The 27792-nt window shown below is 37.0% G+C and overlaps 1 protein-coding gene across 5 annotated transcripts; it reads left to right on the top strand.

Annotated features, from left to right (window-relative positions):
* Positions 1-1121: 1121 nt before the first annotated feature.
* Positions 1122-25447, top strand: LOC123518344 (E3 ubiquitin-protein ligase RNF126-B-like). 5 transcript variants are annotated; one of them, XR_006678762.1, is made up of 7 exons: positions 1122-1278; positions 10253-10491; positions 11528-11844; positions 14427-14542; positions 20206-20309; positions 22387-22741; positions 22776-25447. XR_006678762.1 is itself a non-coding variant. In XM_045279107.1 (6 exons), the coding sequence occupies exons 1-6, from the start codon at positions 1192-1194 to the stop codon at positions 22529-22531; spliced, it is 1008 nt and encodes a 335-aa protein (XP_045135042.1). In that variant the 5' UTR covers positions 1122-1191; the 3' UTR covers positions 22532-25447. The 5 variants fall into 5 exon arrangements, 4 of the variants coding, with proteins under 4 accessions (XP_045135042.1, XP_045135043.1, XP_045135044.1 ...); XM_045279107.1 differs by having other exon boundaries at positions 22387-25447; XM_045279108.1 differs by lacking the exon at positions 22776-25447 and having other exon boundaries at positions 20206-20317; positions 22387-22520.
* The last annotated feature ends 2345 nt before the right edge of the window (positions 25448-27792 follow it).

Here is a 27792-nt window from a genome sequence, read left to right as displayed (position 1 = left end):
GAAAGAAAATAATTTGATTATGAAAATATAGTTCATTGTTCAGTGTTTCATTGCCCTGTTCCTCACTAATATATCCTTGATAACTGATTGATGATAAATCAGTTCTATCGATAAAAAAAAAAAAAAAATGCAATAGCCTAATTTATAATATTTTAGATGATCTAGCTTATTCTAATGGATAAGTGGTTAATTGTCGTGGGAGGACCAAACTGCATTATTTATGTGCCATTGAGTGGACCTTGTGTCTGCCTATATGATAAACGTCTTGTTTGTTGACCAAGAGAGGACAATTGATCAGTAATTGCACTAACAATGTAACAAGCCATGGATCGAAGAAGGCAAGATTATTACGTTCACATAAGTTGAAAATACACTGCTCTTCATTACACCTTGTAGCACACAATGAATTTTGAACTAAGCACGATGTGAATCAGGTGTGGACAAACTATATACAGCCTGTGGGTCGCATGCAGCCCGACAAATGTTAGTAAATTTGAAAGAGCAAGTTAATAAACAACGCCAAATAGCATTGTGAGCATTTCATTTTCTTCCCACAAGTGTGTACATGGGTGAGAATGTCTAGAAGCCTTTAATTTTTGTATTTTAAATATCAATGATTTTGGGTTAATATAGTATGCGGCCATATAACTGATTTATTATTTTTTTTCAATGTGGTCCTAGCACTGAAAAGTTTACCCACCCGTGATGTAAACCAAGGAATTCTCTAAAATATTGCTGAAAATCTCGTGAATCACATACTAGTCATTATAAAGCAATTTTCATATGCTTTTATCCTTGTTCATTTTTCTGTGTTCACTTTCCAAGTTTTTAATTATAAGACAGTTACTCTTGTGTTCATTAGTGCTGCCTATGATAATTTGGTTACTATCTGTGATTATTGCATTTTTTGCTTTGATAACTTCACAATTATGTAAATTTATATTAAAGATACACACGCGTGAGCGCATACACGTGTAATTATGCAAAGAAAAGCACTTTTTTTTTTCTTTATACTAACCTCGCCTTCCAATACGTCAGTTTGTGTGATGTGTGGTTCAGAGATTTTTTTCCCTCTCATTCATGATATTAAATAAAAAATTTAATATAATATCTATCCCAGGCTTACGTAGGTGAAGACAAGGGAAAGTATAAATTCAATAAATAGTGAAGTGATGTGTTGCCAGTCCCAAAATGGCGGAGGCGGGCGTGGAGACAGCCTCTTCCTCGGCCAGATTCTTCTGTCACAAGTGCAATGTCGAGATTACTCCAAAGTTACCAGTAAGTAATAAAGCATCAGATAGTGTTCTGCAATTCACTTACAATTAACACCACATTATTGCAGTAGTAACTCGACAAACGCCATTGTTATTAGAGTGGTTGGTATTGCGAGAAGGACAGAGGGCCACAATTTACCGTGTTACTACTGTGATCTTCCACCCTGACATGGCTTTATCCGGTGCACGAATATGTTTGGCCAGCATTGCACTATTGCCTATATGCCTTTCTGTAGGGTTTGTGTGGCTATGGGTGTGCCATGAAGGTCAAGACGCCTAGCCTGATTAATTAACCTGGCCAGACACCTTCCGGGCTTCACGAAATTATCCTGCAGTGTGTCATGATAGAGTCAGTGCGCTGGAATTGTGCATGTGGAGTTACAGGATGCATAACTCCTTTGCTGTGGAGAACAAAAATAAAGTAAAAGACACATTGTTAACATTACGGAATTCTGTCAAGACGTATTGTTGCTTATCTACTTTTACTTGTTTACAAATTCGCTCAGAGCGCCTGACGTGATTGATTAACCTGTTCATTACTATCAGGACCCCACCGATTCATCAGCCTGCCGATTATAGCCATTAAGAAATAATCGGTAATCTGCCAAAAGTTCGTTGATATTAAAGATTATATTTTCATTAATAAAATACAGGAAACATTGTCTTGATGTCGTTTTGTAACCTAACCAGTAGAATGCGTTGCGACTGATTGGCAATAAGTCTGGTACTAAGGTATTATTTTATTTCTCAAAAGTCTACTTCCTTTTTTTTGCACATCACATTTTATACTTATTTTTTGTTAAAATTGTTCAAATGCTGCTTATTCCAAAGTTTATGAAAATAAGTGTTTGATAATGGTAAAATATTCCACGTTCAATTTGTATCCTGGTAACAGGTGTTTGAACTATATTTAAGCCATTAAAATCAGGTATTCATTATTTACTTATATTGAAAAATTTAAAAATTCAATCAGCCGATATATCAGTTATCAGAATTTTTGCTCCCAACATCGGAATCGGCATTGGCCACAAAAAGTCCACATCAGTTGGGCCTTAATTGCTACACACCTGGGGCTCACAAAATAACTGCCTAGTTCGTTATGATAAAGTAAAAAAGCTGCAATTATGCTCGATGAGTTGCCAGATGATTTGTAACTCCTTGATACAAAGAAAAACATATCATACTCGACTAGGAGAAATTCTGTAGATTGGTTTTGAGTGATAATAATTTCATGTAGTATTTATTGAAAGGGTGAGGTGCAGGATTAACTCGCTGGGTGTCTAAGCTCCATTGGAAATGTGGCACTGCAAGGTTGAGTGCAGGGGAGCTACATTAGGGTCACCTCTTGGGCACAGTGGGTGGGTATTTCAGTATGATCCTCTGGGGAGTAATTGTCAGGAGGCATTTCTTGAATGCTTCTTATCTCTAATGACGTGCTGTTACTTACTTTTATTTAATGGGTTATGAACTTGTTCGGCACACCTGGTCTGTGGCCTGATTAATTAGCCAAACTAGACACCTTGGCTTCCTCAGACCACCCTATAGTTAATTGTGATAAAGTAAAGAAGGGATTGTGTGGAATGAGTAGCCAGACAACTCATAACATCTCAATATAAAGAAAAACATAGATACTTTACATAGCTACTTTTTAATTCATTAAAGACATTCTTTTGAGTAACTCTCTCAGACCTCCATGTTGATGGGCTGGCAACTAAATGGGCTTTTTTGTTAAACTCTTTCTGTTGCCCTAGGCCACTTTTCCTCTCTTGCATTAAAAAGTACTAAATCTTACTGATATAATGTTACTTTCATTTATTGTTATAATGTTGGTGAAGGGCTTGCCTTGATTAATTAACCTGTTTATTACTACACACCTGGACTTTATGAGATCACCTTGTAGTTAACTATGATATAATATAGGTGTATAATTGTGTAGGATGAATTGCCAGATGATTTATAATACAAAGAAAAGTTATTTATTCTTTCACCATGAAATCCGGTAGTGATGTACATATATGTTATTTCTTTATTTATGTTGTGAACTTGCTCAAAGTGCTTAATCTGTTTAATTAACCTAACCAGATCATTCTAAAGTCAGCCATGGTAGAGTGGGGAAGATATGATTGATAAATAATATAGAAAATGTGTGTATCATGCATAACATTATGAAATCTTGTTATGTTGTTTTGAATGTTATGAACTAGGGATGTACTGATACCACAATTTTGACTGATACCAATACCACAAAATTTGGCTGATACCAATACAGATATATTGACACAGATAACAGTGCAGTGGAAACCAGTCTATAGGATTATTGCCCACAGTCGAATGTGTGTTTTTATGTTTGACATTATTGTTATTATTATTATTATTATTATTATTATTATCATCATTATCATTATCATCATTATTATTGTTGTTGTTATTGTTGGTGTTATTGTTGTTGTTGTTATTATTATTACTTTTATTGCTATTTGGTTAGGTTATTGGATAGTTGTAATGTTAGATTAGATTAAGTTATATTTGATTAGTGTACATAGGTAAGTTACATTAATAATGTTAAGACAAATTAAAAGTTGTGAAAATAGTACTAAGGGTGATCACAAACAAACATTTACCCTCCAGTATAGATAGCATGCTGTCCATATAAGAAAATAGCCAATCTTTATTGAATTAATAGTGACAGTAAATTTACGGACAGCACAAAGATAGGTAGATTAATTAGGTCCAATTCGGATGCCATGGCTTTGCAGGCAGACTTGGATAGGATGAAAGAATGGACAGATAGATGGCAAATGCAGTTCAATATTAATAAGTGCAGTGTACTGAGCGTAGGTAGAGATAATCCAAGCAATAGGTACACGCTAGATAATGTGGCACTAGGGAGTTCCAAGTATGAGAAAGATTTAGGAGTCATGGTTAGCTGTGAGCTTGGTACAAGGAAGCAATGTATTGAGGCCAGAAATAAGGCAAATAGAGTATAGGGATTAATTTCTAGAAGTGTCAAAAGCAGGAGTCCTGAAGTAATACTAGAACTATACTTGGCGCTGGTCAGGCCATATCTTGGTTATGAGGTACAATTCTGGTCTCCACATTTTGAGAAGGATATAGCTCTGTTGGAGTCGGTGTAAAGCAGGATGACTAAAAAGATACAGGGAATGAGGGATATTCCCTATGAAGAGAGACTGAAAAAACTCAATCTGCATGCTTTAGAGAGACATAGGTTAAGAGGAGACCTGGTAGAAGTATTTAAGTGGTATAAGGGTTTTAACAAAGGGGACATGAATGTAGTTCTTAGGATCAGTAGCGGGACAGAACCAGAAATAATGGGTTTAAACTTGAAAAATTCAGGTTTAGGAAAGAAATGGGAAGAAACTGGTTTTCAAACAGAGTGGTTGATGAGTGGAATGGTCTCAGTGGTCATGTAGTCAGAGATGAGTCAATAGGGAGCTTTAAAAGAAGGTTAGATAAGTTCATGGATGGGGATGATACATGGAATTAGGTAGCTTAAGCACACAGGGACTGCCTCGTGTAGGCCTGGCGGCCTCTTGCAGCTTCCCTCTTTTCTTATGTTCTTATGTTATTTTTATAATTTTCTGACCCTGGAACAAGACGTTTAAACTCTCATTTGAACAATCTATAAGGAAATAATAAGTCATACAGAGTGTTTTGGCTTCCAATATTTTATCTACAGGCGGAAAATCTGTGACGTCACTTATAAATACCGCTAAACACTCTTGTAATCATCACCCACGTGTTGAGTAGCTTGCCACCCAATGTCCTCATGAATTTTGTATGGATATTGCTTTCCAACAATTTAAGTTGCCAAGCCAAGTATGTATGCATTTCAGCAACATGTCCAGTGCAATGTTACTATGCAAGTGAAAGACACCAACAGTGCGCAGAACATCTGGCTGGATGAAGCACACACACACACACACACACACACACACACACACACACACACACACACACACACACACACATAGTGTAGTGGTTAGCACGCTCGACTCACAATCGAGAGGGCTGGGTTCGAGTCCTGGGGCGGCGAGTCAAATGGGCAAGCCTCTTTATGTGTGGCCCCTGTTCACCTAGCAGTAAATGGGTACAGGATGTAACTCGAGGGGTTGTGGCCTCGCTTTCCCAGTGTGTGGAGTGTGTTGTGGTGTCAGTTCTACTCGAAGATCGGTCTATGAGCTCTGAGCTCGCTCCGTAATGGGGAAGACTGGCTGGGTGACCAGGAGGCGACTGAGGTGAATTACACACACACACACACACACACACACACACACACACACACACACACACACACACACACACACACACACACATGCCCGGTAGCTCAGTGGTTAGAGCGCTGGCTTCACAAGCCAGAGGACCGGGGTTCGATTCCCCGGCCGGGTGGAGATATTTGGGTGTGTCTCCTTTCACGTGTAGCCCCTGTTCACCTAGCAGTGAGTAGGTACGGGATGTAAATCGAGGAGTTGTGGCCTTGTTGTCCCGGTGTGTGGTGTGTGCCTGGTCTCAGGCCTATTCGAAGATCGGAAATAATGAGCTCTGACCTCGTTCCGTAGGGTAACGTCTGGCTGTCTCGTCAGAGACTGCAGCAGATCAAACAGTGAAACACACACACACATACGTGAAACACGAGTAAGCTATTTGGATTAGTATATAAAATGTTGACTAATATTAGAGTAGCATTTCAATTCATGGACAGAGATATGATGAAAAAAATTATCACAAGCATGATACATCCTAATCTGGAATATGCAACAGTGGTATGGTCACTGAGCCCTAAAAATTATGTAAGAAGATTAGAACGGATTGAGAAGATAACTATAAAGGACCTAACATAATTATGAAGAAAGGCTGAAGGAATCACACACACACACACACATATATTAAAAGTTTTTATCCAGCAATGCCACAACCCCTCGAGTTACATCCGTACCTATTTACTGCTAGGTGAACAGGGTCCACACATTAAGAGGCTTGCCCATTTGCCTCGCCACTTACCAGGACTTGAACCCGGCCCTCTCGATTGTGAGTCGAGCGTGCTAAACACTACACTACGTGTGTGTGTGTGTGTGTGTGTGTAATTCACCACCATGGTAGTCTGCTGGTCACCCAGCCAGCCTTCCCTATTACGAGCGAGCTTAGAGCTCATAGACCGATCTTCAGGTAGGACTTTATACAAAATAATGGGTTAAAGATGGCAAAGCAGAAGTTGAGAAGTAACATATGCCACTGTTTTCAAATAAATGTCTTTGTTTACAAATACAAATATACAGCTGTCTTATAACTTGAATTGTTATCGATATTCTACCTGACAGAAAAACTAAGATCCTTTAGATAAGTAAAACGTGATAAAATTGACAGACTTCAACTCATGTACACACAGCAGCAGGCTGTAGTGCGTCTGTCTATTTACAAAAACGCACCACCCATCTATTCACCTACCTTCCCGCCCAACACACACACACACACACACACACACACACACACACACACACACACACACACACACACACACACACACACACACACACACACACACACACACACACACACACACACACACACACACACACACACACACACACACACACACACACACACACACACACACACACACACACACACACACACAAACACAAACACAAACACTTCTGTCTCTTTCTCTCTGAAGTGAAAGATGTGCAGTACAGTAGTAGGGCCCCAAGTCCACTACCGACCTGTCTTGTACGTGTACAGTGGCAGTGATAACTCATTAGCAAAGAATATGCTCTATTACTACACACCATGGACTCAATACTAAATAATTTGGCATTGTCATCAATTTATCTTTATCACTGTGAACATCCAAATTCTGCTTAACAATAATTTAGAGTGAGATACACAGCATAATAAATTATTTTTTGAAGTATCAGTAGTATCGGCAGAAAATAAGCCAATACCTATACATCGGTACATCTCTATAATGAACTCACTAAAGATGGATGGCCTGATGAATGATTTAATTTGTTCATTACCATACATATTCCAGGCTTCATGGAATTAGTCTTTGTTGGTCATGATAGAGTAGTGATGATGTGATTGTGATGGGTGAGTTGCCAGATAAAAAGAAAATCTGTTTTCCATAACATGAAATTCTATGATGATTGTAGCATTAGATGTGCTATTTATTGGAAAGGATTATTACATAATGGATTAATTCATCTGGTTTCAGGATGTCAGAAGAAGTGGGGTGCTGCAAGGTTGAATGCAGGGGAGCATTGGTCATCTCACCTGGTTGAGCTTTACTGTCCTGTCGGGTGTCATATTAGGGGTCACTTCTTTGGCACAGCTGAGCATCTTTCAGTAGGAGTCACTGGTGAACTTCCTGATCCAGACAATGATGATAAGTAAAGTATCAGAAGCCACACTCTGCTGATGTGCCAGCTTGCAGTAAGAAAAGACTAAGTCTAGCAGATCATGAAAAGAAAAGAGTGGGAAGGGCATCATACTTAGGTACATTTAGGTCCTCTGCAGCAACATGTTAACACCTTAGTGAGGATGCATTCTAATCTGATTTGAGCAGGCTTGGATTGGTGATCTGGTAACATATAGAAAAGGATGAGGGAAGAAACCCTCAGGCATGATAGAAAACTTGATATGTAAAATTAACTGCTACTTATTATGTCATGCTTCAGGAATTTAGGCTTGACTAAAATATGTAAAGTTTAACTTTATTAACCAAATAGTTCAGATTTTTGAGAAAGCAATGATATTCTTGGCCAACCAACACTTAGTTGATTCCAGATTTCTAATATCACCAGTGTAACTAAGGTCCCACATTGCACTGCCATATTTGTATAAAAGGCAAGCTTGAGAAGTAGATAAATTTAGGAAGAAAGAAGGTTCACAGATAACAGTACATTTCAGTAGATTTTTTGCCATGGTGGAAGCTTTAGTATTGCATTGACATCATAAGTAGATGTCTTGAAGTTTTATGGATATTTCCTCTCTCATGCCTAAATCAGTGGCAAAATGTTTCTCAGGATGTCCTTTTCTGAAGTAGAGTTAGAAATTCTGGTCCTCCTTATGCTTTTGCATCTTGCGTGTTCTATGTGTTGGTCTGTGTCTTCCAAAATATTAGAAATAGTCTAAAACATTTAGATGTATGTATGGTGGGGAAGAAATAACTCCCTTGCCTTTAAACTTTGGGGACACGTGGGAATGCAAGGTTTTTTTTTTTTTTTTTTTTTGGTGGGTTGTAAGCAGCAAATAATTCAGTGATTTATATTTAAAACTTAATATTATGCCAACTTTATATTAAATAATGCATTGCACTGACTACATATACTGTACATAAAAAGAGGCATCTGTGAGGCACATACTTACAGTACCAATATTGTAGTATTTCTTCTCAGTAATTTTGAGATGCACATGTCCTCCACCCATTACCTAACTTTTGCCCAATAGATCATTTTATGAACTCTTCATAAATGGAAGAATTCACAGTCAAATAGACAGAATACATACACCTCTATGCTTTCAAATAATATTAAATGCCATTCTAGTAACAGTGCTCTTTTATTAGTTGAAGAGTAAATTTTGATTGTACAGATTGGATTATAATGTCACCATGCACATTATGAGTGTATTTATATTTAATACATGGTGAATTTGGGATCCATTGCATAGATTCACCATCACAAGTCACCTGCTGGTCACCCAGCCAACCTTCCCTATTACAGTGGGAGCTCAGAGCTGATAGACCGATCTGTGGGTAGGACTGAGACCACACCGGGACAGTGAGGCCACAACCCCTCGAGTTACATCCTGTACCTTCTTGCTGCTAGGTGAACAAGGCCTACACATTAAGAGGCTCGCCCATTTGCCTTGTCATGCTTGGGACTCGAACCCAGACCCTCTTGGTTGTGAGTCGAGTGTGCTGACCACTATACTACACATTCAGTATTAAATAAAAGAGATTCTAGATATTTGACTCAGTTTGGTGTCTGTCTTGGAGTGAAGCACCATGTGAGTTCAGATATGCACTGCATTACAAGATGATGCATCTATCACTTCAGTTATGGTTGCTATGTGTGACAGATATGCTGTGTCATCAATTGGTTAATATAATATTATTCTGCAATAACAGGGAAGGTTGTTGAAGTTTCTCAGCAGTGGATTGGTGAAGACTTTAAAGTGTTCAGTAATTGTCCAATTCTGACTTTACTCACAAATCAGTGAATTATTTTATATCTTCTCCCCACTTCAAAGGGAAAAAATGCCTTCCTTGTCTTCATAAAGTTTGTTGGATTGAAGGAAGCTGTTACTTCTCTCATACTTTCTTTTTGTTTCAGGTGTATCTAAAGGTATATGAGAAAGAGTGGAAGAGAATAGACATAATAAGGAGGGAAAGGACTTTAAATGATTACCAAGAGAGGATATAAAAAGATGGAAATGTATGTACAAAAAAATAATGTCAAGACTTTCTGAATATGTATTGTAACTTGTGAAAGAAACATTATTACAACTCAAACTGAGTCACATGCTAGTGGTTGGCAAGCCAGAATCCCTTCAGCTTTATAGTGTTTAGATAAGGATTTAAAGCTTCATATCTGTTGCGATGTGGGATGTGTAGTATACTCAACCCAGCAATGATTTAAACATTTTATGATGTGTACTATATAGGACATTTTTTTTATTTCAGCAATTATGTTGTACATGTGAGCTTAAGACATTGCTTAAAAAAACATTGGTTGTGATTTGAAGACATTGAACATATTTGAGAGTGCAACACACTCAAGGATACAAATTCTGATGATGTATTAGATGTGGTGAATATTGAAGCCCCTATGGCAATGCTACCAACTGATCCTATGATATAAGCATACAGCAGTGTAAAGTAAATTCTTCGTCTGATGTTTGAACCAAAATTCATGACATATTATTTAAATGATTTTCACTGTTCCTTTTACTTGCAGGACTATGTTTGCCCACGATGCAATAGTGGTTTCATTGAGGAGCTGGAGCGAACACATGTCTCAGACAGTGACAGCTCAAGTGACACAGAAATGGAATCTTTTGATATGTTGGATTTGATAGCCCAAGAACCCCCAACCTTACCTGGTGCCTCTGCCTCTCCTGCTTCCTCTTCCTCAGTACCTGGTCCACGCATAAGTCAACGATTGAGACATCTTAATGCAAGACACAATAGAAGAAGGTTAGTAATTTTCTGTATATCTATCAAGGCATATATATTTGTAATGAAGACATTTGTTTGTAGTGAAAAAAATGTTTTAGGGGCAATATTTTGGGGGCATTTCTTAATGAGTTTGCAAATGTAGTTTTCTATGATTATATGTTGAACTTAACATAGAAGCAGTTTTGACTTATTTCATGTGTTTAATTTATGCAAAAACTTTTTTAGTTTTCATTTTATCAGTAAGATGCATATATACATAGGAAGGGTTAAAAAAAAAAAAAAAAAAAAAAGTAGTGGAAATAAAAAGGTGAAAAATAACATCAGAAATGAAATTGATGGATATGACTAAGGATAATGTAATGCATGTCATTTACAACAATAAAAAGGTGATGTGATGTTAAGCTTAATTTTCAACATTGCTATTATAACTTTCTTTTCCCCCTGGTTGTAATGGAGTGATTAGTGATAAATAGGGCCTCTGGCTGACAGGATCTAAATGTAGTGATCCCTGTGCAATGGTAATATGAATATTCATTTACCATTATTTTGGGTGAGTGACCTACACAAGTTTGAATTCTACCTGTTACTCATTGTATCAAGACTGTAATATGATGTTTCCTTAAGGTAGAAGTATTTTATAAAGATAAACAGAGTATGTTATAATCATAAAAGACTTAACAGATTCCCTTGAGCAATGCTAAGTCAACAATCAGACTGCAGATGCTCTTTGAATTTTTTCTTTATATATTATTTGTTATCTTCAACAGTAGTCAAACTAGTCAAACTAATATGATGATCACTTTTAATTGGCTAAAACATTGGATAACAAATGTATAGGTGAAATTTGTAAGTCCTCCATGTTTAGCCTTTCGTGTCTCCCACATACTCTGGCTTCCAAAAGTTTTCCAAAATATGATGCTTAGTCTTCGTGAAGTTGTAGTCTTATTTTGTTCTTTTCCATTGCAAATCCATCTGTGTACAAATCAAAACGATTTCATAATTAAGTTGTCACTTGTACTATATTTTGTTCTCTTTCTTCCTTTCTGTCGTCCAGGGTCAGTGGAGGAGACCGCCACTCTGCACTTGCCCCTCTCATTCATGACCTCATAATGCAGATGACCTCAGGGGTCATTGAAGCCAGTGTAGGAGGAGCAGATTATGTTCCCCAAATGGACATTGACTGGCCGGGATTTCCCGTTCTAGTTGCCTCAAACCTCGCTTCTAATCCTGGAGACTATGCCTGGGGACGGGGAGGGCTGGATACTATCATCACACAGCTTATGAACCAGCTTGATGGTACAGGCCCTCCACCTCTAACAAAAGATGAGATTTCCCAAATACCTACATCCAAAATCACCAAAGAGCAGTGTGGTAAGGCTGTATTTTAAGTATTTTAATAAAATTTTATGATGTTTAATGAAAGAAATTCAACTAGCTATAAATACATTAAAATTGTGTTTTGTTACTTGATTGAAGATTCCTTAAGTTATTTGTAAAAGTACACAATCTCCTGCATCTAGTAACTAACGGACTCTTTGTGTTCAATATACAGTGGAGACTCAATACTCAAACTTAATTAATTCCAAATGGCTGTTTGAGTATTAAAAAGTTCGACTATTGATACCTATAAATCAGGTAATTCATTCTAATCTTAGCAAAACCTCAAGTTTATGAGAATTTAAATGTTTTTTGTACATACTGTAAGTGGAGGCAGGTGATGGATAACTTAGAAGAGGAGGGGAGAAGGATGGGGAGGAGGTGGAAGGTCGCCGGAGGATGAGTCACCATCCATGAAAACATCTTTGTAATTTTTCTCGTGGTGTGATTCCTGTGAACCCACTAATGGAGTGCTGTGGCTCACTAACACTTGCACTCTCACCAGATTCCTTATTTTTATCACTAATAAACCTTTTTGGTGCCATCATAAGTTTCTAAATGAAAAACTACCAACAGAACGCAGAAGAATATAGTTTTTCACAAGACTGCGGCAGGAGTAGGGATGTGCACTGACATCTGGTATACCGGTATAACAGTAATACTGGTATTACCGGTATTACTTTAATACGGTATCAGAACGGTACAGTGGTGGTTGCAAGAAGGGAGATGACAGAGCTTTGTATACAACCAAATGTGCAGCCATTTGATTACCAGATATTTTCACTATTAATAAGCCTTTGGTGTTAATGTAAGTTTATAAATTGAAAACTACAGACAATGCTGGAGAATGTTATTCTGATGACTGCGGCAGCACAAGTCACAACTGGTGGAGGGGGAGGGGGGACACCAGGGAGCCTTTGTTTACAACCATGTGTGGACGTTCAACTATCAGGTATTTTTTAAGAGTATTAAATCAAACTTTTGCATTCAAGTATTGAAAAGTTTGAGTATTTAGCCATTTGAGTATTGAAAAGTTTGAGTATTTAGCCATTTAGTATTGAGTTTCCACTGTACTTGTAATGTATTGTTTAATGTATATGACACAAAACACCCTGGCCAGGAAACATTGTAAGGGGCACTAGTCCATTCAGAGAAAGAATCTCTGCAAGATCTTTGTTTTATGTTGGCAGCCCTGCTCATGACATGTCCACAGAGTGTGGGGTAAGCTCAACCTTTCAGAAATACTTAGGTTTCTTCATTTAGCTCAACAACTACATGCTAGGCAAATTTTGTTAACATCCACAGGTGAAACTGTTCATTCAACTTTATCAGTCTTCAACATCAATAGGTTAAAAGTAAAGTAATTTTGGTGAATAAGATTTTGTGGTTTATACATACCACTTTAATTATAATTATGTCTAGCCATTGTGATTATAATTATGTCTAGCCATTGTGAGGTTATGCTGAAAATAATACCTGTCTTCATAGACAAAAAAATACAATATGGTGATGCTTTTAGATTTTTCCTTGCATTTTCCAGTAGAGTAGGGAGATTGGTGTTTCTCTCCCTTTCCCTCCATCCTTTCCTGACACAAACCCCACCATCTATATCACAAAACTATCTTTGTTCCCCATTCATCTCAACAGTTACAGTTGATAATTAATTATATTTTTTCACAGTAGTGAATGTAAATAATAATAGTTATGAACATATAATATAAACATAAATGTTCAGAAAGGTGACGCTTTAGTCAGATGTTGAAATTTAGAAGTGAAAAAGTTTGTTTTAAATAAACTTGGTAAATAAAAGACTCGCACAGCTGGTGCACTTTTTGCAGACATCTGTCAGTCAGTCTTGATAGACCTATCAAGACTGTAAGGTGATTAATACAATATCACTGATAAATTTGTGATCCATTTAGCCATTAATAATGACATTTCAAAGAGAAAGGAAGGGATATACTACTCCTATCAGGGTTCCAGCGCAGTGCAGGTAGATGTAAGGTGACACACTAGATAAGCAAAGAAATCTTTAATTTTCTCCATTATATAACTTTATGCAAAATCTAAAAGCACCATCATATTCATGAGTATTTTATGTGAAGATATGTTTTATTTTAATCATAACCTCACACTAGCTGGACATTACAGTTATAAGTAAAGTTGTATATAAATTCTAAAATTTCATTTTTAGATTATACATGCTGTATATACTTTACTTTGGGTTATTATACATATCAAGATTGAAAATCGTGATATAGTTGAACAAGCACTTTTCATCTGTGGAGGTGAAAATTTGGTCAAGTTTTGTAGCTACTGAGCTAAGTGAAGAAATAAAAGTGTTTATCGAGAGATTCTTTCTCTTGAATGTTATACAGTTTGACTGCAACTTAACATTATGCAGTGTGTCACTAGATCAGAATTCAAGAATTAATCTTATCACTGACATGCAGGACATTTTCTCTCTCTCTCTCTCTCTCTCCTATATTGTATCTCAAACTTTTTAACAATATAATTTTTTTCAGAATCCATCCACAGTACGTTTAGAAAACCCTGAATATAACTTAACCTTTCAGATAAAGGACTACAGTGTTCAATTTGCATGGAGGATTTTACAGTGGATGAAACTGTGCGTCGCCTGTATTGTGAACACTGCTTTCACAATGACTGCATCATTCCCTGGTTAGAATTGGTAAGGGTACTCTTATTTTTTGTATTTATTTTGTATTTATGTGTGTGTGTGTTTATCTAGTTTTATATTACAGGGTTTGAGTGGGGATCATAGTGACCTGTTTCCATATCTATTTTTATCCAACTTTTCCTTAAATTTATACATGTTTTCTGTTGTTACAATCTCTTCAATCAATCCGTTCCATATGTCCACTGTTCTATGTGGAAAAGTAAACTTTTTAATGTTTCATGATCCTCTTGGTGTGTCCTCTCATCAGTCTAGCTCCATCTTCAGTCAGTGATACCAGGTCTTGTCTGTGTATCTTTTCCATATGGTTTACTATCTTATACATCGTTATTAGATCTCCTCTTTCCCGTCTATCCTTCAAAGTTGATAGTCCCAGTTCCTTCAGTCTTTTTTTTTTCTTTGGTAAAGTCTTTAATTTTTGGCATCATCTTTAGTTGTTCTTTGGATTTTTTCTAATTTCTTGATATCATTTTGTATGTGTAGACCACACCACTGCTGCATATTCAAGTCTGGGTCATACCATCATACTCTTATCCGTGTAATCAAACACCACCCTGACATTTGTTAGTGTCTTATATGTTGTTTATGTCTTTCGGGGTCAGGTTGTCTTGTGTAGCTATTCCCAGGTCTTTTTTTTTCCTTTCTCCATTATAATCTCTCTTCCCTTTTTGTATTTTATATTCTCTTGAACTGTCTTGCCTTGCATGGTTTCTTTCTAAATAATACTACCAAAGTAATTTTTTAATCCTTCAAAATTTCCTGATCCTCTAATTTAACTTCTAGAACCACATGATAACTTTCTATGATATTTGATGGTTCGACAAGGCTCTGTTTTTTTTTTTTTTTTTTTTTTTTTTTTTTTTTTTGCATGAATATCAGATCCAGCACAGATAGTTCTTCCCCTCTATACCTTGTATAGTCATTTACCCATTGGTTTATTGTGTTTACCATTGCCAGTTATATCACTTCTTCCCCCTGTTGTCCAGCGTAATTGTTTGCTTCTATTTATTCTCAATTTACATGTTTGCAGTTTAGATTCCCCACAGGTAGCACTTTCTTTTCTTAACATATTGCCCAAGCACTTAATTTTGTATTTCCTTGTGCACATCGACTCCATGTATTAGTCTTCTGTGGCACATATGTTACTATGATTCTTCTCTCCCTCTCACTTGTTCTAATTGTTATACTTAAAAGCTCTGCCAGTCCATCTTGACACTGTACTTCCTCCACATATATATCTTCTTGAGCCATTATTAATACTGCTGCTTTTCCCCTTCTGTCTCTCCTTCAAACATTTTATCCCTGCTCTTTAAAATTTACTTTGACATCTTCATTGTTATACCAACCACATCAGGTCTTTTTCCACGTATGTAGTATCTCACTTCTGGCATTCTTGGTATAAATCGGTTTATGTTTGTATACTCTTGCATAACTCTTCGTGTCTTTCCTCCCTTTTCTGGACATACCATTCATTTCTTCAGCCTCATGTCTAGCGCTATCCAGTAAAATTTCTTCTCGTTCTCCGTCCTTCCCTTGTTTCTTTTTCCTTAGCTTCGTTCCTTAGTTCTTGCTTTTTTTTCCCCCTTTCTGGTTCATATCCCTCTTTATCTCATAGTTGTTACATTCTGTCTTTTCAGCCAGCTTTTTGGTTTTTGCTTGGGATCTCATTTTAACTTTTAATGGTCTTTTAGTTCCCTCACTATATTTTCCAAGTCTATATATTTCTTATATTTCTTTGTCTAGTCCCTGTTCCTCATCTTGAACCATTGAAATAATTTGCTGAACCATTAGAATAATTTGCTTAACCATCTCTTTCTCCTCTTTTCCCTCACAAACTTCTCTGGATTTTTCTTTCTTGTAGGCCAAATATAACTGTACACTTAATTTTTTGTCTACCATGTCTTTCACTAGCTCTTCTTTTCTTTGATCACTTGTATAACTGTATCCTTGATTTCCTCAAGTATCTGCTTTTTAAATACTTCTGCAAAGCTAACTTTTCAATCCTCATGTTCCTTTTTATATGCCTTCTTCCACTTATCTAATTTTGCTTCACTCATTACTCCTTCCCTTAACTCCACCTTCTTCCTGGGCCCCTGCAGTGCTGCTTTATAGTTCTTGCACTTCTCTTTAAGGGTATTGTTCTCCTTTTTTATTTCTTCTAATGTTATTTTATTTCATTGTTGATCTTCACTTTTTCTAATTCACCACATTTTGCTTTCAGTTCTTGATTTTGCTCAAACAGCTGATCTTGCTTTTCCAGTATCCTGGCAATGACTTCACTTATACACCTAATTTCCTTTTCCATTGATATTATTTTTCTCATGTCAGTTTTTGTCCTTAAAGCCTGAGAAATCCCTTGCAGAACTCCAATATCCTAGCTGTCATAGCCCCATTTATGTTTCTGTAGGCTCCCTCCTCTCATACCTTTGTTTACATGGCTAGCAATGCGATCTGGACTCTTATTCTCTTTTTTTTTTTTAAGTTCCAACACAAAGTAAGTTAATACAATTGAAGACAGAAAATGCCCTCTTTCTATGCAATACATCACCAGGTCTTACTTTAAATGTATGCACACTCGTTGCAGACACTACCTCTTCATTTAAACTGTTCCACGTCTCAACACATCTTTGCGGGAAACTATATTTTTAACATCTCTCAGACATCTTCCTTTTCTCAGCTTTTTACTATGCGATCTTGTGCTTTGGATGTCATATTCTTCTCTCAGGATCAATTTCTCATTATCCACTTGGTCCATTCCGTTGATCAATTTATAAACTTGTATCAGGTCTCCTCTCTCCCTTCTTTGTTCCAGGGTTGGTAGATCCATAGCCTTTAGTCTCTCCTCATATGTCATCCCTTCAAATTCTGGAATCATTCTTGTAGCCATTTTTTGTAGTCTCTCCAATTTCCTTATGTGTTTCTTTTTATGAGAGGTCCACACTACTCCTGCATATTCCAATCTGGGTCTTATTATAGTACTTATCAATTTCTTCATCATTTCTTTGTCCATGTAGTGAAATGCTATTCCAATATTCCTTAGCAAATTATATGTTTCTCTAAAAATTCTATCAATATGGCTTACTGGTTGATTGTTTTCTTCCATCGTCACTCCTAAGTCCTTTTCCTTTTTAACTTTCTCCAGTTCTACTCCATCTCCCATCTTATAGATTCCCACAGGTGTGTGTGTGTGTGTGTTCACTGTTTGATCTGCTGCAGTCTCTGACAAGACAGCCAGACGTTACCCTACGGAGCGAGCTCAGAGCTCATTATTTCCGATCTTGTGATAGGTCTGAGACCAGGCACACACCACACACCGGGACAACAAGGTCACAACTCCTCGATTTACATCCCGTACCTACTCACTGCTAGGTGAACAGGGCTACGTGAAAGGAGACACACCCAAATATCTCCACCCCGGGGAATCGAACCCGGTCATCTGGCTTGTGAAGCCAGCGCTCTAACCACTGAGCTACCGGTGTGTGTGTGTGTGTGTGTGTGTGTGTGTGTGTGTGTGTGTGTGTGTGTGTGTGTGTGTGTGTGTGTGTGTGTGTGTGTGTGTGTATTTACCTAGTTGTACCTAGTTGTAGTTTTACAGGGCCTGGGCTTTATGCTCGTGTGGCCCCGTCTCCATATCTACACTTATCCAATCTTACTTTAAAAGTATGCACACTTGTTGCAGACACTACTTCTTCGTTTAAACTGTTCCACGTCTCAATACATCTTTGCGGGAAACTATATTTTTTAATATCTCTCAGACATCTTCCTTTTCTCAGCTTTTTACTATGCGATCTTGTGCTTTGGATGTCATATTCTTCTCTCAGGATCAGTTTCTCATTATCCACTTGGTCCATTCCGTTGATCAATTTATAAACTTGTATCAGGTCTCCTCTCTCCTTCTTTGTTCCAGGGTTGGTAGATCCATAGCCTTTAGTCTCTCCTCATATGTCATCCCTTCAAATTCTGGAACCATTCTTGTAGCTATTTTTTGTAGCCTCTCCAATTTCCTTATGTGTTTCTTTTTATGAGGGGTCCACACTACTCCTGCATATTCCAATCTGGGTCTTATTATAGTACTTATCAATTTCTTCATCATTTCTTTGTCCATGTAGTGAAATGCTACTCCAATATTCCTTAGCAAATTATATGTTTCTCTAAAAATTCTATCAATATGGCTTACTGGTTGATTGTTTTCTTTGATCGTCACTCCTAAGTGTGTGTGTGTGTGTGTATATATATATATATATATATATATATATATATATATATATATATATATATATATATATATATATATATATATACACACATACATACATACACATGGTGTCAATCGGTTGACTTTTTACTTCAACTTGAGCTAGCCCCAGGTATGTTGTTGCTAGTGGGTGAGGTGAAATGTAAACCACAATTGTTATTTCATTTATCTGTGCTGTTTATCTCTCCCCTAACTCCTCTGACTATAGTAAATTCTTTGACTATTTAACTTCCAAAGTGGAGCACAATCTGTCCCCTCTTATCCTTTTGCAGAGATTTCCATCCTTGCCAATTTGAATGTTTTTGTTTTTGTTTTGTTTTTCACACTGTAGGTCTTTACTTAGATTGATTTCAACTTCTGCCAAAATTTGGCTCATCACATCATAGGAAAGGAACTCCAGCATAACCAAAGGATCCCCTGTTGTAGGGTTGTGATCAAACTATTCCTTTCCACCAGGGGTCTCTGGGACTGAGAGTGTAACTGATATGTATGAGTATGTGGTGGCTTTGTTAGGGCCAATCCATGTGGGATTGCTGGCCTGTTACATATATAATTATACAGATGCTCCTCAATTTACAAACATTCAAGTTATAAACTTACACTGATAAGAACAAGAGTTCTGGCTCAGGAGCAATCCTGAGCCACCCTGATCATACTGCTGCATCACACACCTAAAGAATACTTGGGTTATATGGTATGACTGTGTATGAGTTGCCACGTGGTCCTTGTAATGCAGTGGTCTATATACATATGTAGTGTGGTTGGGAGTAAAATGAATTGTTGATTGGTTCGTGTGGCTTCTTCTAGGGTTGGTATGAAGTGGCTTTTAGTTCATGGTTTGGCTGGATGCTATGTGTAGTATTTATTGTGTGATTGAGTCTTGTGTGCAGCATAATGTACAGGTTGAGATGGGGGTTATGATGATGGTTGTGGTGTGGTTTGATACAGTGTTGCTTCATGTGGTGGTTGTAATTTTTTTTGTTTTATGGCTAGTAGTGGTGTGTGTGTGTGGTGTGACGTTATTGTGTGGGTGAAGTTGGCACAGGAGAAATTCTATCCCTTGTGACCACTTGAACAAGATCAAAATGCTTTGCACTGCCATGTCATATTGAATGTGAGGACAAAACACATACAATGCTAGGCTATGTGCTTAGCATAAATAAGCATGTTGTAGTGTTGTCAGTATTCTGAGTTGCAGTTCATGAGTGCTGTGGTTTTGGAAGTAATACTAGTAACATATGAAGTGAGTTAGGTTCCTAATGGTCATTTGTAACTCAGGGAGTGTCTGTATTGAGTATTGGTTAGTTACAAGGAAAGTTACAATTTAGATATTTTTGTTGAATACCAGAACTTGTTTAAGTTGGAGAAGAAATACTTATGCACCTGTTTTTTTGATCGCCAGCATGGAACCTGTCCAATATGCCGCAAATTGCTTCTGGAGGATGGGCGGCCAGTAATGGGAGCCTCAGCAACTCCTGGGAATAATCCTCCTAGCTCTGGTCCAAGGTGAGGAGGCAAGTAACTTACCACACCCTTAGTTGTCTCCCACTAGCTGCTGTTAACCTGACCATTAGTTGTTAACTTATCATACAGTAATTAGTGCTTTCAAGTTTCAATAAAGTTTTAAGAAGTTGAGACATTTTAGTGAGTGGTGATGGTAAATGGTAAAATTAGAATCAGGTGGTTTTCAGAGGATACTGCACACTTAACTAATTCATAAGAGAAATTGAGACAGCTTTTGCATTTTGGATTATGTGTATAAAGACAAAATATTTTGCTTGTGATCATAATATATGTAGTAGAGGAAATATACAAGGCTTTTCTTCACTATAGTAAGACTAAATTGTACTGACCTGTAGGGTGTTCACCATTCTGTCAGAAAAAAATTTTAATTAGTAAAAAATCATTGAAGCTTGTCAAGGAAAGCTCAATTGTGATACCTGTTTCATTTATTTTTTATAGAAAAGTTTTATGTTCTGAAAGAAAAATGCAAGATTACATGTATTAGAAAGAAAATATGGAAACAAGAACAGTATTTTATATTATTTTCATAACACTAAAAGCAAAATAAGCTTCATTTAATTTATCAATCAGTGTTTATTATGCTCTTACACATACATTTATTGCATTTTTTACTATATAATCCAATTGTTGTACGACCCACCGGTGGTTTGCATCACAACAATGTATAGTAACTGATAACCCAGATGACTCACCAGTGGGTCGTATCACAGGGAATGTGTTAATAGTAAAAAAAATACCTGATAGTCGAATGTCCACACATGTGGTTGTAAAGAAAGACTCCCTGGCCTCTCCCTCCTCCATTCCGCCAGTTGTGCTGTCGCGGTCATCAGAATAAGATTCTCCTGTGTTCTGTCCGTAGTTCTTCATTTATAAATTTACATTAACACCAAAGGCTTATTAGTGGTGAAAATATCTGGTAATCGAATGGCCGCACACATGGTTGTAAATCAGTGGTTCTCAAACTATGGGTCGCAGGGACACAGGAACATTATCATGCTTTCAGTGTATTTCAGTTACTAAATTGAATTCTTCTTCTTTAACCACAAATTACTTTTGTTATGTATGTTCATCTTCCCCCCCACCTCCCTCCTCCTGGGCCCCATGTAATGGGGTCTCTGACAGGAATGACTCAAGTAGCAAACGCGTATGTTGGACTGGCAGTGGGCCCATGCAGGCTCGTGTATATAACTATATATCATTGTACATTTTCTTTCTCTTTACTTTATTACTCTGGGTCGCGAAGGAATGAAATGCTCCAAATAGGGTCGCCCATGAAAACGTTTGAGAACCACTGTTGTAAACAAAGCTCTGGCCTCTCCCTCCCTGCTGCCGCCATTGTCCCGTTCTGATACTGGTATTACTGGTAATATAGAAAGAATATATACCGGTATTCCAGTTTATCGGATACCAGTGCGCATCCCTAGTCCTGCCACAGTTGAGAAAATTAACATTCTTCTATGTTCTATTGTTAGTTTTCATTTAGAAACTTATAATGGCACCAAAGGGGCTTATTAGTGGTGAAAATGGGGAATTTAGTGAGACAGCATGTGTTAGTGAGCCACAGCCCTCCACTAGTGGGTTCACAGGAATGACACCATGAGAAAAGTTACCAGACATTTTCGTGGATAATGACTCATCCTGCGACAATCTCCCTCCTCCTCCTCCCCACCCTTCTTCTTCTACTTTACCCATCACCAGCTTTCACTTATGGTATATACAAATCAATTATGAAAAAATTTCATTGAAATGTTTTGTAAATATAAGGTTTTGTTAAGATTAGAACAAATTACCTGACTTATAGATAGATATGAATAGACAGTCTGTTCTGGCGAGTGCACAGATCTGGCGAGTGCACAGATCCTGTTAACTTGAAATTGAAGTTGACCATGAAAATGTGGCTTATGTTATGCTTGGTTATAGTGAAGTGGTTGCATTGTTTTCATACATCTGGTATTGTGACTTTATAGCAGAAATGCTGCTGAGTATAATCTTGCAAATAATAGTCACATGGGTTATGTCTTGAAAATTATTTTGTCAATTTTTTTTTTTCTATTTTTAGGTTAATAAGACCTCAGATGGGGGTTCCATCATCACTCCCAAGCAGTAGCAATGCCTCATCCTCTTCATCCTCCACCAGCAGCACCAGTTCTCCAACTTCTAGGTCTTCTTCAGCCAGACCTATGTTTGAGGAAGAGCTGGATTGATGTTTGGAGGATCTTATTTAGAAAAGTTCTGTTTTTACATCACAACAGCACTGTAATTGTTTGCTCAACTTCATTGATGTTCAAACATGTGCAGAAAATTAATGATTCTTCCATTGACAGATTATGTAATATTCTTTCAGCATAAAAGGTAATGTGTCATATTTGCAAAAAGTATGCTTAAAATTTTCAGTTACATCCATGTGTTTGAAGGTGAAAATTTTCAGTTACATCCATGTGTTTGAAGGTGTAAATTCATAAATATGAAAGTCGTGCATTGTCCACAAATGAGATTGGGCCAGTGGTAGATTTCCATTTTTAAATTATTTTTTGTTAATGAATCACAAATGAAAAGGGAGTGAGTAAAATATATTGGTTTACTTCTTGTGGTATTATGTTTCATGGTGTCTAAAGCAAGATGTGGGCAAGTTTTCTTATATTTATCCTGGTCCATTCTCTCTCTAAAAAAAAAAAAAAAAAAAAAAAAAGAACTACTATCGTTTGATCTCCAAGTCTGAGACTGGAGCCTCTAAATATTGCAGGTATTGCCAGTAATAAATTTGTTCCACCCATTTCCAGCAGTTTTTGAAATTAAGGTCTTAGAATTCAGGTAACAACTAAAAGAACCTCATTATCATCTAGCTGCTTGGTAAATAAACTGTTCAGGTTTTTTTAAGGGTTTATATACAAAGTGCATTTATGGAGTTGTTTAGCATCTATGAAAGATCTTTGTAGCAATTAGTTGATCAACTTGTTTGATGCTAAATTTTTGCAAAAAAAAAAATAATAATAATGTAAAGATGCTAAAGGTAACAACATGTTCCTCCTGTCATCTTTGTATTCAATGCCTTGAATCTTCAGAAGGAAGAACAAACTTTAGAATTGTCACTAAAGCAACTGTAAATAGAACTAATGTGTTTCACTGCCCTCTGTAGGCATGTTGCATTAGCTCATTGTACAGTTAAATCAAACACATCCTTGACATTCAGGGACACTCAAATTTATATTGACTTCACCATATAATGTGATGTATAGTCCAGTGTGTTTGTTTACATGTACTAAAGCTAAACCTACTCTTGCATATACATTCATTTGTGGATGGTAATGGCATGTCTGCTTCAGCAGCTTGAGGTTTCACTTTTTCTTTTTATGGATCACTAACTTCACCTTGACTGGCTTCCTTGAGTTCCAGAGTTGTATAAAGTAGATTTTTGGAACCTTATCATTATACAACTTGTACCAGACCTTGTATTAGTAAGCAAAAAAAAAAAAAACAATCACTAATGATGTTAGCACTTTTAGTAAGTCCAGTTATGGGAAGTGAGCTTGTAAATTATTTGCCCTCCCCAGCATCTCAAGAGCACACTGACAAGAGACAGCTATAGCTGGTGGCATTATAAAATTGCCAGCTAACACCATTTGCTTGTTAATGAAGTATAAAGCTATTGTGCCAGGAAAGTAGCATTTCTATTTATTTATTAATATTTTAAGAGGAAAAGAACCCTGGTGTAATCTTATTTATGGATACAAAATTATTCCATACATATGGTGGACATCCTTAGTTGAAACATGTACATGACAACATACTGATGTTTATTGACATACAACAGATATATAAAGACAAACAAACCTGATCGAGTTTTATAATATCCAGTAATGTGTATTATAATTGCACACTTTAATGCAAGAAAATAGGGAAAAAAATGTGATGAGTAGCATTCCATGAAGTGCAGTTTCAGCAGATGTGCAGTTCACATATCTCCTTTGATACATCTTGATACATTGCAGTTTAGCTGAACTCTAAAGTCTTTATACTGGTCAGACTGAGTTTCCTGCTATTATTGAAGTGACAAAGAAACAACAAATTGATATATTTATTATTGACTATGTGTAGCAGCAGAATGGAATAATTGTTTTTGTACATTGTGCTGTTTTGTATAACCCTTTCCTATTCTGAGGACTTTTCACAGCAATGAAAAATAACGTGTGAATAGTGGACTTGACATTTAGCAAAACTACGTAGTTGTCATTGCTTTTGGAGCAGTATGATTTAGTGTGATCTCTTCTCTATATACTTTCTTTCTTAAAATACAACTGTATATGCAATTTTAAAGAAAATTTCTATAGCTATGTCATGAAAAGAAGAAAATGCATCATGAATATTAATGTTTGGCAATCAATTTTTATTAAAGTTGAATATTTTTGCATAAATGCTTTTTTTTTTTTTTTTTTTTTTTTTTTTTGCCTATGCTATGGTATATTACATAAATTACTAAGTTTAAAAATGCAACCTAATTGACCTCTATCAGTAGGTATTTTGCTATGAGCTTTGCAAATAAAACATGCATACACGACTTCAAGATGCCCTCTGCTATGGGTTGCGTGAAAAAGCAGGTTTTGGCTGACATTCAGAATGGTAAAGGGTTAAAGTATATTTTGATTTCAGTGGGAGAAAGTATGAGGAATTCCAAACTCTTACATGAAAAAATCATGTAACAATGGTTTGTCTAAATGTCAACTTCTTAAATAGTTATTTCACAAGCACTGACAAAACACACACACACACACACACACACACACACACACACACACACACACACACACACACACACACACACACCAAAAAATTCTGTAACTCATATACCAGAAAATCCTGCTGTCTTACAGCATAGCAAATTGTTATAGTAACATTTTGTATATAAAACCTGTAAATGCATTTTCTTATGTATGGAGTTTATATAATATGTACAAAAATTATTTAGTTTCATGTCCCCAAATGTTTCAGCTAGTCCTTGGGTCTGTTGCATCATGGGGAATTGTATCATATTCACTGGTCAGAAGAGATAAGTTTTTATTTAGCAAAGAAAAAAAAAATCAGTTGGTAAATTTATTAAGGTATCAATAAATATAGTTTTCATCTCCCTTGTTTTTTTTTAATAATTTATTCCTAACAGATACTAGGTTAAAAACAAAGTTGCATTACACTGTTACACTACACTTAAGTAATTTGAATAGGAGTCACTTCCTTTGACTCAGACTCTCCTGGAATTGTGCTTCTGGCTGGGAGTCTAGGTCAATTGGGAGAATTTGAACCTCCATCCGTCTCAAGAGAGTACCAAGAGTACCGTATTTGATAGCAAATAGGACGCATGGGCATATAAGACACACCTGGAGGTACATTTCAGCTGGTCAAATTTAGGAAAAAAAGTTTGTGTATTTAAGCATATACTGTTGAAAGCAATCTATCAACATATTATACAAGCAGAAAACGTGGTCAATTCGCAGTTTCACCTGACCATAGAATCTGGTATGTGGCTGTTTTTCTGGTGAGAAATGTAGTGAAATGATTGATGGTATATGTCATTTCCATCACAAATGAATATTTTTCAAGTTATGATTGTAATTGGAACTTATGCCTGCCTCTCATTTCCAACAATCTTGGGGGACCTATGGGAAATAGGGGTTTTGAGTGGGGGAGCATTACATGAAGTAATGTAAATTGCAAAAGAGGTCTGAAATCAACAAAATGAAATTGAAAAAAAAAAAAAAATGCTGAAGATGTTTTGATAGCAGGAGTGGCAGATGAATGCAGCAACCCAGCTGTTGGATTGCTTACATTGAGCACTTCCAGCTGTACACGTTACATTACCAACCATAAAACCAAGCAATGTTATCCTCAACTTCTGGCTCTTGCTGTTGCCAAACATGTATAATTTTTCTTTTTTTTTTTTCTGTAGGTAGTGGCCTAAAAGTCCTTGCTGCCGCCTTATTGCCTTGGCATAATCTGACACATGTAGTTTGTAGGAGATTGTATAGCTCAATCTTTTTCCTCCTGCTGCCATAACAGTGAGGGTGTTGATGTGTTTTGTTATGATTGAATCAGATCGGATATGGAGTCGGCGGCTAGCTTTTGCAATGGCATCCCTGACGTTTTCACTTGTTGTTGCTGGTTTATTTATTTTTTCCTACTTTCCACAAGCAACTTTTATCTATTTTTCCTCTTTTATTTCATTATCAACATTATGATCATGAACTTGCAGTTAATGGTCACTTCTTGGTATTTTGTTGGGGCCATGCAGGCTGTATGTCACAGCCTCTAGTGTCCCAAAGGTGCAGTATGTGGTGTTTATGTGTTCAGGTTAAATGTGTTGGAGTTAGTTTGCTTTTTGTAAGAAGGTCCTGGTGAGGCTGAGAATCACTCTCAGATGGCAAGTCAGGGTTGCAATCAACTGATATTTATAGTCATGCATCACAGCCTTACAGGTTAGATTGCTTTCATTTTTAAGGAAATTAATTTTTAAAGTAATAATAATAACAATACCACTAATAAAATAATGATGCATGCTGTTAGGGATAGTTTAGGTTAGTGAGGATCAGGGAGAAGATAAGCCTATGGGAAGTCTCAACTTCCCATATTAGACGCGGGACTATTTTTTAGCCAAAATTTTTGGAAAAAGGAGCATCCTATATGCTGCCAAATATGGTGCTTTCCTGGGAGTGGAGATTCACACTACTGGTTTAAAAGCTTTTTCTGACACGGACATGTATAGACAACCTCCTCTCCCTTCTGGCCATGTTTCTGGATGACCGACAACCCACGGCAAGACAGTTGGTTCTACTGGGCCATACTTGTCCATCTGGAGGTTGTCACAAGATGTGGAGTCTGCCATTTCAGCTGGCCAAAGGGTGGTCCAGTCTGACCCAGGACAAGACCCAACCTATTCCTTGGGACATGGACAGGCATGTGGACCTTCTATGGTAGTTGGACAACGCCAAGCTCCTGACAGGACAGTCACTTCATGCAGCCTCGCTGGACATGCATCTCTACACAGATATTTCATCCTAAGGTTGAGGTGCCTTGGTGCTTCATCATTCAGTGAGCGTCAATTGGAATGGGTCTTCCACATCAACCTCCTGGAAATCAGAGCGATTCGCCTCAGTCTGCAGCACTTCAAGGCTATGCTATGGGGAAGCACTATGTCTGTGTGTGTGTGTGTGTGTGTGTGTGTGTGTGTGTGTGTGTAATATATATATATATTTTTTTTTTTTTTTTTTACATTACAAGGGCACCGGCCAAGGGAAAACAAAGTGTTGGAAAAAAAAATCCCGCTGGTTGCCAGGCCCTGTTAAGAAGAAAGTAGGAGAAAGAGAAAAACAAAAAATCTAAAAGGAGGGTCTAGTTAACGTAAGAGGTGTCTTGACACTCCTCTTTTGAAAGAGTTTAAGTCATAGGCAGGTGGAAATACAGACACAGGTAGAGAGTT

Source organism: Portunus trituberculatus, chromosome 43 (genome assembly GCF_017591435.1).
Source record: "Portunus trituberculatus isolate SZX2019 chromosome 43, ASM1759143v1, whole genome shotgun sequence".
NCBI lineage: Eukaryota > Metazoa > Arthropoda > Malacostraca > Decapoda > Portunidae > Portunus > Portunus trituberculatus.
Note: the sequence above shows the minus strand (reverse complement) of the source record. Positions and strands in the feature narration are given on the sequence as shown.

What these genes read in the sequence shown, in the direction of transcription:
- LOC123518344 (XM_045279107.1), top strand. Translation starts at nt 1,192, where the DNA reads ATGGCGGAGGCGGGCGTGGAGACAGCCTCTTCCTCGGCCAGATTCTTC. An exon ending in AGATTACTCCAAAGTTACCA is followed by an intron (nt 1,279 to 10,252) that starts GTAAGTAATAAA and finishes TTTTACTTGCAG; the next exon opens with GACTATGTTTGCCCACGATG. An exon ending in TCATTCCCTGGTTAGAATTG is followed by an intron (nt 14,543 to 20,205) that starts GTAAGGGTACTC and finishes TTTGATCGCCAG; the next exon opens with CATGGAACCTGTCCAATATG.